At 47.6% G+C, this 12,556-nt stretch overlaps 1 protein-coding gene across 1 annotated transcript; it reads left to right on the forward strand.

Moving 5' to 3' along the window:
- Positions 1 to 8,708: 8,708 nt before the first annotated feature.
- Positions 8,709 to 12,002, forward strand: tyrobp (transmembrane immune signaling adaptor TYROBP; the record flags this gene model as incomplete). The annotated part of the gene is made up of 3 exons (XM_080184676.1): positions 8,709 to 8,826; positions 9,528 to 9,653; positions 11,914 to 12,002. Coding segments are annotated over 3 exons (333 nt in total), but the record flags the coding sequence as incomplete, so codon positions are not given.
- Positions 12,003 to 12,556: the final 554 nt, after the last annotated feature.

The raw sequence follows: 12,556 nt of genomic DNA on the forward strand, positions 1-12,556 counted from the left end.
AAAGTATTGGAGAGAGGAGAAGACAGTTTGAGGTGACTGGGGGTGGTGCAGGGATTCCTTTGGGGGGGGGGGGGGCTTTGAAAGGGACCTTTGTAGACCAGCTATTGTTTTGTTGTGTATCCAGTAGGTGGTGGTGTTGCCTACGTTTCCATTTAATGTAGAGCAGCACCGCCCCCTGCTGCCCCCTTGCTGCAGCTGCAGGGGATTGGCCGCCATTTGGAGGAACTCTTGACACTTCACCAACTGGTGCCATTTAAGATGGGGGCCATCGACAGGGAGCTAGGGATAAGCAGGGTTTTTATAACAATCCAATAGTTTCATCGCCATTATTGAGATTAGCTTTGAATCCAGGTTTATTTATTCATAGAATCAGAGAGGTTTACAGCAGGGAAACAGGCCCTTCGGCCCAACCTGTCCATGCCACCCTTTTGTTTAAAACCCCTAAACTAATCCCAATTGCCCACATTTGCCCCATATCCCTCTATACCCATCGTACCCATGTAACTGTCTAAATGCTTTTTAAAATATAAAATTGTACCCGCCTCTACTACTGCCTCTGGCAGCTCGTTCCAGACACTCACCACCCTCTGTGTGAAAAAATTGACCCTCTGGACCCTTTTGTACCTCTCCCCTCTCACCTTAAACCTCTGCCCTCTAGTTTTAGACTCCCCTACCTTTGGGGAAAAGATATTGACTATCTAGCTGATCTGTGCCCCTCGTTATTTTATAGACCTCTATAAGATCACCCCTCAGCCTCCTACGCTCCAGAGAAAAAAGTCCCAGTCTATCCAGCCTCTCCGTATAACTCAATCCATCAAGTCCCGATAGCATCCTAGTAAATCTTTTCTGCACTCCTTCTAGTTTAATAATATCCTTTCTATAATAGGGTGACCAGAACTGTACACAGGATTCCAAGTGTGGCCTTACTAATGTCTTGTACAACTTCAACAAGACGTCCCAACTCCTGTATTCAATGTTCTGACCGATGAAACCAAGCATGCTGAATGCCTTCTTCACCACTCTGTCCACCTGTGACTCCAGTTTCAAGGAGCTATGAACCTGTACCCCGAGATCTCTTTGTTCTGTAACTCTCTCCAACGCCCTACCATTAACTGAGTAAGTCCTGCCCTGATTCAATCGACCAAAATGCATCACCTCACATTTATCGAAATTAAACTCCATCTGCCAATCGTCAGCCCACTGGCCCAATTGATCAAGATCCCGTTGCAATTGGAGATAACTTTCTTCACTGTCCACTATGCCACCAATCTTGGTGTCATCTGCAAACTTACTAACCCTGCCTCCTATATTCTCATCCAAATCATTAATATAAACGACAAATAACAGTGGACCCAGCACTGATCCCTGAGGCACACCGCTGGTCACAGGCCTCCAGTTTGAAAAACAATTCTCTACAACCACCATCAGAAGCCAATTTTGTGTCCGTTTAGATACCTCACCCTGGATCCTGTGAGATTTAACCTTATGCAACAACCTACCATGCGGTACCTTGTCAAAGGTCTTGCTAAAGTCCATGTCCACAACAGCAACTGCACTGCCCACATTTACCTTCTTGGTTACCCCTTCAAAAAACTCAATCAAATTCATGAGATATGATTTTCCACTCACAAAGCCATGCTGACTGTCCCTAATCAGTCCTTGTGTCTCTAAATGCCTGTAGATCCTGTCTCTCAAAATACCTTCCAACAATTTAGCCACCACAGATGTGAGGCTCACTGGCCTGTAGTTCCCAGGCTTTTCCCTGCAGCCCTTTTTAAACAAAGGGACAACATTTACCCCCCTCCAATCTTCAGACACCTCACCCGTGACTATCAATAATAGTCACAGAAATTAATATTCATTGCAATTGAATTCCCAATTCCTATTTCAAACCAGTCTCGGGATTATTTAACCAATGAAATAGAACATCCCGAACCCCTCGATTAGATTCCAGTCTGTAACTCACTCCCAGGTATCTGTTATTCTGTATATAAACCACCCCGAACCCCTCGATTAGATTCCAGTCTGTAACTCACTCCCGGGAATCTGTTATTCTATATATAAACTACCCCGAACCCCTCAATTAGATTCCAGTCTGTAACTCACTCCCGGGCATCTGTTATTCTATATATAAACCACCCCGAACCCCTCGATTAGATTCCAGTCTGTAACTCACTCCCGGGTATCTGTTATTCTATATATAAACCACCCCGAACCCCTCGATTAGATTCCAGTCTGTAACTCACTCCCGGGTATCTGTTATTCTATATATAAACCACCCCGAACCCCTCGATTAGATTCCAGTCTGTAACTCACTCCCGGGTATCTGTTATTCTGTATATAAACCACCCCGAACCCCTCGATTAGATTCCAGTCTGTAACTCACTCCCGGGTATCTGTTATTCTATATATAAACCACCCCGAACCCCTCGATTAGATTCCAGTCTGTGACTCACTCCCGGGTATCTGTTATTCTATATATAAACCACCCCGAACCCCTCGATTAGATTCCAGTCTGTAACTCACTCCCGGGTATCTGTTATTCTATATATAAACCACCCCGAACCCCTCGATTAGATTCCAGTCTGTAACTCACTCCCGGGTATCTGTTATTCTATATATAAACCACCCCGAACCCCTCGATTAGATTCCAGTCTGTGACTCACTCCCGGGTATCTGTTATTCTATATATAAACCACCCCGAACCCCTCAATTAGATTCCAGTCTGTAACTCACTCCCGGGTATCTGTTATTCTATATATAAACCACCCCGAACCCCTCGATTAGATTCCAGTCTGTGACTCACTCCCGGGTATCTGTTATTCTATATATAAACCACCCCGAACCCCTCGATTAGATTCCAGTCTGTAACTCACTCCCGGGTATCTGTTATTCTATATATAAACCACCCCGAACCCCTCGATTAGATTCCAGTCTGTGACTCACTCCCGGGTATCTGTTATTCTATATATAAACCACCCCCGAACCCCTCGATTAGATTCCAGTCTGTAACTCACTCCCGGGTATCTGTTATTCTATATATAAACCATCCCGAACCCCTCGATTAGATTCCAGTCAGTAACTCACTCCTGCGGATTTGATCTGGACGCTTAGAGAGTTTTATTTAGTTTGAAGGATAGGTTGGAGACATTAGACTGTGGAGGGAATTAGCATGTGTGTGTGTATCTGGGCTGGGTTGTGTATTGGCTGTGTGTATCTGGGCGGGGTTGTGTATTGGCTGTGTGTATCTGGGCTGGGTTGTGTATTGGCTGTGTGTATTGGGGCTGGGTTGTGTATTGGCTGTGTGTATCTGGGCTGGGTTGTGTATTGGCTGTGTGTATCTGGGCTGGGTTGTGTATTGGCTGTGTGTATCTGGGCTGGGTTGTGTATTGGCTGTGTGTATCTGGGCTGGGTTGTGTATTGGCTGTGTGTATCGGGGCTGGGTTGTGTATTGGCTGTGTGTATCTGGGCTGGGTTGTGTATTGGCTGTGTGTATCTGGGCTGGGTTGTGTATTGGCTGTGTGTATCGGGGCGGGGTTGTGTATTGGCTGTGTGTATCTGGGCGGGGTTGTGTACAAAACACAAAGAACAGCACAGGAAACAGGCCCTTCGGCCCTACAAGCCCGTGCCACCCATTTTAACACACTCAGTGAGTGCCTTATTCGAGTCTTACGTCGCTCGTTGACATTTTTGTCTACCTCTAGTGGAACCCACAATAAAGGGGATGGAAATTTAGGGAATTGTATGTATGCCAGATTAAGGGAGATCCAATTAAGGACAATTTATTGACGCCAATCAGCGTAAGAAGCACGTTTTTGGGACGTGGGTGGAAACCGGAGTACCCAGAGAAAACCCACGCAAGCACGGGGAGAATGTGCAAACTCCCTCAGACATTGATCCAACGATCCGACCCGGGTCCCTGTAACTGTACAGCAGACAGTGATAGTCACTGAGCTGACGTGTTGCCCATCAATTGGTCCAGAGTAAGCGTACACTAACGGACGTGAAGCACTAGGCAACTATCAAAGCAACATCCAAGAGCACCCCTCACACAACCCACCGCGTGTATGCACCTTGTTGGCCAACAAGGTGGACCGAATTGCCTGTGGATGTAAAAGGAGACATTATTAAACATAAATAGACATACAACAGGCTATACAGACAGTGATGGAAGATCCCCAATAGCTCCAATGTAAGTGACAAGATGAGTCTTGAAATTTGTTGGACGACTGATAGGAATCTATTAATTCCCAGGAACGTCATGAGGCCCTTGATCTTCAATTAGAACATTTGTTTGTATCCTCCATTTCCAGTCTGCTCATGTGACTATCTAGGTAAGTCTTAACCCTGGCGTGTCTGCTGCCACCACCCTACTTGGCAGCGCATTCCAGGCCCCCACCACCCTCTGTGTGAAAAGCATCCCTCTGACATCTGAATTATACCTCACCCCCCTCAGCTTGAGCCTGTGACCCCCTCGTGATCATCACTTCCAACCTGGGAAAAAGCTTCCCAGTTTTTTGGGTTGGAATGTGTATCTGGGCTGGTTTGTGTATTGGGCCTGGGTTGTGTATTGGGCCTGAGCTGTGTATCTGGGTTGTGTATTTCTGGGTTGTGTATCTGGGCTGTGTATCTGGGTTGTGTATTTCTGGGTTGTGTATCTGGGTTGTGTATCTGGGTTGGGTATTTCTGGGTTGTGTATTTCTGGGTTGTGTATCTGGGCTGTGTACCTGGGTTGTGTATTTCTGGGCTGTGTATCTGGGTTGTGTATTTCTGGGCTGTGTATCTGGGTTGTGTATTTCTGGGTTGTGTATCTGGGTTGAGGCAGTGCCGATGTGTGCTCTCTGATCTCTGATCTGCTATTTCCTGCTGCACAATTTGCAACAGCAGCATCTCTGAAGCTGCAAACAGGCTCACAGACGTGAGTGAGCACAGAGGAGGCTGACAAACTTCCTGAGATATAATCAGGTCAAACTCTCAATCAAACACCTCTCTCGCTTCATGTTTCTTTTCCAAGTTCTGGCAGTTTGAATCGATCTTCCAGGAAGAGTGAGGATTGAGTTGCTGCCGTATATCTGGCTCCAGAGATGGGGAGGATAGGAGTTATACTGGTCACAATCTCACTGCTACAGGGTGAGTTCAGCTTCAGGTTGGTGCAAACATTGAAACATTTACAACTTTGTGAATTTAATTTTATTGATCAATTTTCATCCTCAACCCCAACATAAACCCATAATCCAGCCTGTCAGTCCCTGTGCCAGTGCTGAGGGAGTGCCGCACTGTCAGAGGGTCAGTGCTGAGGGAGTGCCGCACTGTCAGAGGGTCAGTGCTGAGGGAGGGCCGCACTATCAGAGGGTCAGTACTGAGGGAGTGCCGCATTGTCAGAGGGTCAGTACTGAGGGAGTGCCGCACTGTCAGAGGGTCAGTACTGAGGGAGTGCCGCACTGTCAGAGGGTCAGTGCTGAGGGAGTGCCGCACTGTCAGAGGGTCAGTGCTGAGGGAGTGCCGCACTGTCAGAGGGTCAGTGCTGAGGGAGTGCCGCACTGTCAGAGGGTCAGTACTGAGGGAGTGCCGCATTGTCAGAGGGTCAGTACTGAGGGAGTGCCGCACTGTCAGAGGGTCAGTATTGAGGGAGTGCCGCACTGTCAGAGGGTCAGTACTGAGGGAGTGCCGCATTGTCAGAGGGTCAGTACTGAGGGAGTGCCGCATTGTCAGAGGGTCAGTGCTGAGGGAGTGCCGCATTGTCAGAGGGTCAGTACTGAGGGAGTGCCGCACTGTCAGAGGGTCAGTACTGAGGGAGTGCCGCACTGTCAGAGGGTCAGTACTGAGGGAGTGCCGCATTGTCAGAGGGTCAGTACTGAGGGAGTGCCGCACTGTCAGAGGGTCAGTACTGAGGGAGTGCCGCACTGTCAGAGGGTCAGTGCTGAGGGAGTGCCGCACTGTCAGAGGGTCAGTGCTGAGGAAGCGTCGCACTGTCAGAGGGTCAGTGCTGAGGGAGTGCCGCACTGTCAGAGGGTCAGTGCTGAGGGAGTGCCGCACTGTCAGAGGGTCAGTGCTGAGGGAGTGCCGCACTGTCAGAGGGTCAGTGCTGAGGGAGCGCCGCACTGTCAGAGGGTCAGTGCTGAGGGAGTGCCGCACTGTCAGAGGGTCAGTGCTGAGGGAGTGCCGCACTGTCAGAGGGTCAGTACTCCAAGTTTGGCCTCACTGCCAACTTATGCAACTGTAATATTGTGGCCCAGCTGCTATACTGAAAGCCCAGACTGATAAGGCCAGTGTGCTAACCGCCTTCTTCACCACCCTGTCTAACTGTGACACCTCGTTCAACCAACTATCTGCTTGTTCTCCGAGGTTCCTCTGTTCCTCAACACTCTCCAGAGCCCCACCATTCACTGTACAAATTCTACCCTGGATAATAGGCTGATTGGAAGTAATAAATTGTCCCTAAATTAGTTTCCCTCAATGTGGATGGCCATAAAAACAATAGATAAGGGTCATGGGTGGAGGGGGGGCTGGTAATATTAAAATGGTGGCGCGGGATCGTTGGGCCGAAGGGCCTGTTTCCCGGGCTGTTTTTGTTCTTTGTATAATGTCATCTTTTTTCCAGCCTTGTTTACTCTCTCAGGTCAAGGTTAATATTTTCTATAACGTTACCTCAGAGAGAAGAGGGTGTTTGCTCTCCTGGTGTCAGGGCCATTATTTGTGAATCAACTAATTTCAAAAGTGGGCAGCAGACTAGATACTTCAAAAGTGCAGAATACAAAAAGATTTAGGCAGAATGAGGGAGATTGGGATTAGAGAGTGTAAAATAAACTACAAAATCGATGGGTCTGAATGGCCTCCTTCTTTCTCTGAAGTCTAATTCTAAGAAAGACATTAACTGACCATTCCGTGTTATTATTGGGATTTTTCTCTGTGTAAAACTGATCTGTCACATTCCCAGATTCCGGTAACTGTGTGACAACAACCTGGGACAATTCTCAAATCTGAGAAAATCACAAAGGGTCAGATTCTCGCCTGTGTCCGGAATCCTCGGCCCAGTCCGTGTCCGGAATCCTCGGCCCAGCCCGTGTCCGGAATCCTCGGCCCAGTCCATGTCCGGAATCCTCGGTCCAGTCCGTGTCCGGAATCCTCGGCCCAGTCCGTGTCCGGAATCCTCGGTCCAGTCCGTGTCCGGAATCCTCGGCCCAGTCCGTGTCCGGAATCCTCGGCCCAGCCCGTGTCCGGAATCCTCGGCCCAGCCCGTGTCCGGAATCCTCGGCCCAGCCCGTGTCCGGAATCCTCGGCCCAGCCCGTGTCCGGAATCCTCGGCCCAGCCCGTGTCCGGAATCCTCGGCCCAGTCCGTGTCCGGAATCCTCGGCCCAGTCCGTGTCCGGAATCCTCGGTCCAGTCCGTGTCCGGAATCCTCGGTCCAGTCCGTGTCCGGAATCCTCGGCCCTGCCCGTGTCCGGAATCCTCGGTCCAGTCCGTGTCCGGAATCCTCGGCCCAGTCCGTGTCCGGAATCCTCGGTCCAGTCCGTGTCCGGAATCCTCGGTCCAGTCCGTGTCCGGAATCCTCGGCCCAGCCCGTGTCCGGAATCCTCGGCCCTGCTGCAGCGAACGGTGATTTGACTGAGGGCCAAATTCTCTGTTCTTGCCGGTAGCGACAGTGAGGTGTGAACAGCTGGAGAATTCCAGATATTTTATTTATGTTTTAATCTTTAAATTAAATTAATGTTCCTAAATTAACATAGATTTTCTGGGAAATATTTCGGTTAACTTCTGAATAAAAAGGTCTAATTCGTGTTGCTGTTATCGAACGTTGAAACCATTCAGCCTCTTTTATTTCACCAATCAAATACCGTGGGTGAAAACTGTTCATTTCTGGAATAATTATACACTTTTACTTTGAACTAAAACATATTTAAATGTTTTCTGAATTATTAGAATGAAAGATTTTCTTGTTAACAAAGTGTTTTGTTTTTGGCAATCTCGCTAAGCTCCAGTCTCTGCTGAAGATTGTCTGGCCTGGGTGGGAAGATCTCTCTGTCTCTGTCTCTCTGTCTCTGTCTCTGTCTCTCTGTCTCTGTCTCTGTCTCTGTCTTTCTGTCTCTCTCTCTCTTCTCTCTCTCTGACTCTGTCTGTCTGTCTCTCTCTATTTCTTTGTCTTTCTCTTTGTCACTCTCTGTCACTCTCTGTCTCTCTCTCTGACTCTCTCTGTCTGTCTGTCTGTCTGTCTCTCCCTCTCTCTCTCTTTGTCACTCTGTCTCTCTCTGCATCTCTCTCTTTCTGTCTCTCTCTCAACACAACACCAGTATTCCTGAGTGTCACAGTGATTTTTGGTGAGATTTCAGCTCCAAGCCCAGAGTCACTGAGGAAAACCTCCACAACACCTCGAACAGAAAATGGTTACGTTGGCAGAACAGGAAATGGAATTAATCTGAGGGGATAGTTTTAAGTTGACAAAATGTAAATGTTGAGATATTAAAAAGATTGCTAAGTTTATTTCTTTCCATTTTTACAGGAGTAGGAGCAGATTCCAAGAGTAAGTAAAACTTTAACATTTCCAGGGCTGTTTCCTGAAATTCAACAAATTCTGAAATTGTTTCATGATTGGAGGATATTTCTGACTCAAACTTTGCTTCTTTTAGTGGGTAACGTGGAACGTTCTGGAACTACAATTGTTTTAACCTGCCCCCTCGATTCAATTACATTCTGGCAAACCCCTGAAAGAAAAATAACCGAAGGAGTAACTCAAACCCTCAGTATCGAGAATTACTCGGAATCGAATGACGGGCAGTATTACTGTAAATTCAACAATGAAAAATACAGCTTTTATGTTCGAGCAAAAGGTAATTCCTGTCTCAGAGTCAGATTGTGAATGTGACACAAAATAGACAAATGTCGACATTTAAAAGGCTTGCTGCAAAAAAACAGGTCTCGAGATTAATTGGGTTTGATCTTTGCTAATTTACCGCATTATCTTTCAGTTTCAGAATGATTTGTTTGGTTTCTTCATCTTTCCAATTTCCCACATGTTGCTGCAATTCTTTAAATATTCTTAACCTTTCAAATGACAACTTGACAAATTTCTGACTTTGGGGAAAGGTCGCAAACCTCTCTACTGATTTCTGCACCCATCCTGGGAGCAGGAGACAAAGGTCCCTCTACTGAGAATGTTCTTTACTCTTGGGACATGTTTAGATTCTTACTGACTCAGGGTACATCAGCATAGACACGACGGGCCAGAGGGCCTGATTCTGTGCAGTGTGAATCTGCTGAAACCGCTGTGAAACGACACAGGTTTAGCTCTGGAACCCAATCTTAGATCAAACTTTATTAACCTGACAATTCATCTCAGGTAATTCATGGTAAATATTCTGAAGGTGTTAGCAAAAGGAAAGAATGGAATCAAAACCTAGTGAAAGAGGAAACTCTACATTGACCATAAATAACAGCAGAGGCCTATGGGCTGAAGGGCCTGTTTCCTGTGCTGTGTTGTTCTTTGTTCTTTTGCAGTCCAATGTTTAAATTGTCTCTTTGCCTTTGCCAGTTTGTGAAGACTGCATTGAACTGGATGCTGGGACAGTGATCGGAATTATCTGCGTAGATTTGGTGGTCACCTTTCTGGTCGCTTTGTCAGTTTATTGTTTTGCAAAGAGAAGAGGAGTTACTAAAGGTTGGAATTAATTTTAATTCTTGTTAATCTGAGCCTGGATTCAAAACGTGTCACTGAATGTACAAACCTTTGATTCTTTCGTCTCCCTGCAGCTGTTTCCAGATGTTGTGAGTCTGTGGATAACTTTAACCAGCTCTCAGAGTTAGCTACATCACTCATTGTAAAATAGTAACACAAATTCCTGAAACCCTCAGCAAGTCCGGCAGCATCTGTGGAAAAACAGGCAGAACTTCCAGTCCACAGCGAATGTGTTTTCTGTTCTGAAGAAGTTTAACATTGGAATTGAAACAAATAAAGAACAAAGAAAATGACAGCACAGAAACAGGTCCTTTGGCCCTCCAAGCCTGTACTGACCATGCTGCCTGATTGAACTAAAACCCCTACCCTTCCGGAGACCATATCCCTCTATTCCCATCCTATTCATGTACTTGTCCAGACACCCCTTAAGAGTCACTACTATACCCACTTCCATGGCCTCCCCTGGAGACTTATCTACCTTAATGTTTCTCAAGAACCCCAATACCTCCTCCTTTTTGATCTCAACATGATCCAAACTATCCACACACCCTTTCCAAAACTCAGCATCCACCAAGTCCTTCTTTTTGATGAACACGACACAAAGTACTCATTTAATACCTCACTCATCTCCTCTGGCTCCATGCATAGATTCCCTCCCTGTCCTTGAGTGGGCCAACCCTCTCCCTGGCTACCCTCTTACTCTTTAAATATGTATCAAAAGCCTTGGGATTTTCCATAATCCTGCTGGCCAATGACTTTGTGACGCCTTTTAGCCCTCCTTACTCCTTGCTTAAGTTTCTTTCTACTTTCCTTGTATTCCACACTTGCTTCATGTGTCCCCAGCCTCCTAGCTTTGACAAATGTTTCCTTTTCTCTTTGACCAGGCTCTCAATATCTCTCGTTATCCAAGGTTTCCAAAACTTGCCATACTTATCCTTCATCCTTACAGGAATGTGCCGGTACTGAATCCCTATCAATTTACACTTGAAAGCCTCCCACAGGCCAGATGTTGATTCGCCCTCAAACATCTGCCCCTAATCTATACTCTTCAGTTCCTGCTTATTAAATGTTGACTCTGATTCCCTGTCTCCACAATCACTGTCACAGCCACTCAGAGAGTGTACAGGGAGCTTTACTCTGTATCTAACCCTGTGCTGTCCCTGTCCTGGGAGTGTTTGATGGGGGACAGTGTAGAGGGAGCTTTACTCTGTATCTAACCCCGTGCTGTACCTGTCCTGGGAGTGTTTGATGGGGACAGTGTAGAGGGAGCTTTACTCTGTATCTAACCCCGTGCTGTACCTGTCCTGGGAGTGTTTGATGGGGACAGTGTAGAGGGAGCTTTACTCTGTATCTAACCCCATGCTGTACCTGTCCTGGGAGTGTTTGATGGGGGGACAGTGTAGAGGGAGCTTTACTCTATATCTAACCCCGTGCTGTACCTGTCCTGGGAGTGTTTGATGGGGACAGTGTAGAGGGAGCTTTACTCTGTATCTAACCCCGTGCTGTCCCTGTCCTGGGAGTGTTTCATGGGGGACAGTGTAGAGGGAGCTTTACTCTGTATCTAACCCCGTGCTGTACCTGTCCTGGGAGTGTTTGATGGGGGACAGTATAGAGGGAGCTTTACTCTGTATCTAACCCCGTGCTGTACCTGTCCTGGGAGTGTTTGATGGGGGACAGTGTAGAGGGAGCTTTACTCTGTATCTAACCCCGTGCTGTACCTGTCCTGGGAGTGTTTGATGGGGACAGTGTAGAGAAAGCTTTACTCTGTATCTAACCCCATGCTGTCCCTGTCCTGGGAGTGTTTCATAGGGGACAGTGTAGAGGGAGCTTTACTCTGTATCTAACCCCGTGCTGTACCTGTCCTGGGAGTGTTTGATGGGGGGACAGTGTAGGGGGAGCTTTACTCTGTATCTAACCCCGTGCTGTCCCTGTCCTGGGAGTGTTTGATGGGGGACAGTGTAGAGGGAGCTTTACTCTGTATCTAACCCCGTGCTGTACCTGTCCTGGGAGTGTTTGATGGGGGGACAGTGTAGAGGGAGCTTTACTCTGTATCTAACCCCGTGCTGTACCTGTCCTGGGAGTGTTTGATGGGGGGACAGTGTAGAGGGAGCTTTACTCTGTATCTAACCCCGTGCTGTACCTGTCCTGGGAGTGTTTGATAGGGGACAGTGTAGGCAGAGAATTATTTTCTATCTAACCTCCTGCTATTTGAGAAGTTGCAACACTTTCTGTTTTCTTGCAGAATACAGGAACCAGCCGCACAGAGCTCCCGACATTCCGATGGGTCGGGGAACCAACATGGCGGCTTCACATCAGCAATCGGACTATGCGGTAAATCCAGTCGAATGTTCATTCCCAAACTCAGCCCCAAGTGAAAACCTCTATTTATTACACATGTGGTGGGCATTCCCCAAAACCCTTCCCCACATGTTCCTCCTCATTCTCCTCTTGCAACGTAAAACTAAAACTGTCCAATCATATTCTCTCCGATCGCTGTGACTGTGAGAATCAGATCCTCTCTGAATCTCAGAAACAGAGTTTTGTGATCTCAAACTCACCTCAACACATTGCTTAAAGCTTCATTCCAGAGGCACAGAATCCACACTGACATTCCAGTACTGAGGGAGCGCCGCACTGTCAGAGGGTCAGTGCTGAGGGAGCGCCGCACTGTCAGAGGGTCAGTGCTGATGGAGTGCCGCACTGTCAGAGGGTCAGTGCTGAGGGAGCGCCGCACTGTCAGAGGGTCAGTGCTGAGGGAGTGCTGCACTGTCAGAGGGTCAGTGCTGAGGGAGTGCCGCACTGTCAGAGGGTCAGTACTGAGGGAGCGCCGCACTGTCAGAGGGTCAGTGCTGAGGGAGTGCCGCACTGTCAGAGGGTCAGTGCTG

This window comes from Carcharhinus amblyrhynchos, unplaced genomic scaffold (assembly GCF_965287045.1).
Source record: "Carcharhinus amblyrhynchos unplaced genomic scaffold, sCarAmb.v2.hapA scaffold_859, whole genome shotgun sequence".
Lineage (NCBI taxonomy): Eukaryota > Metazoa > Chordata > Chondrichthyes > Carcharhiniformes > Carcharhinidae > Carcharhinus > Carcharhinus amblyrhynchos.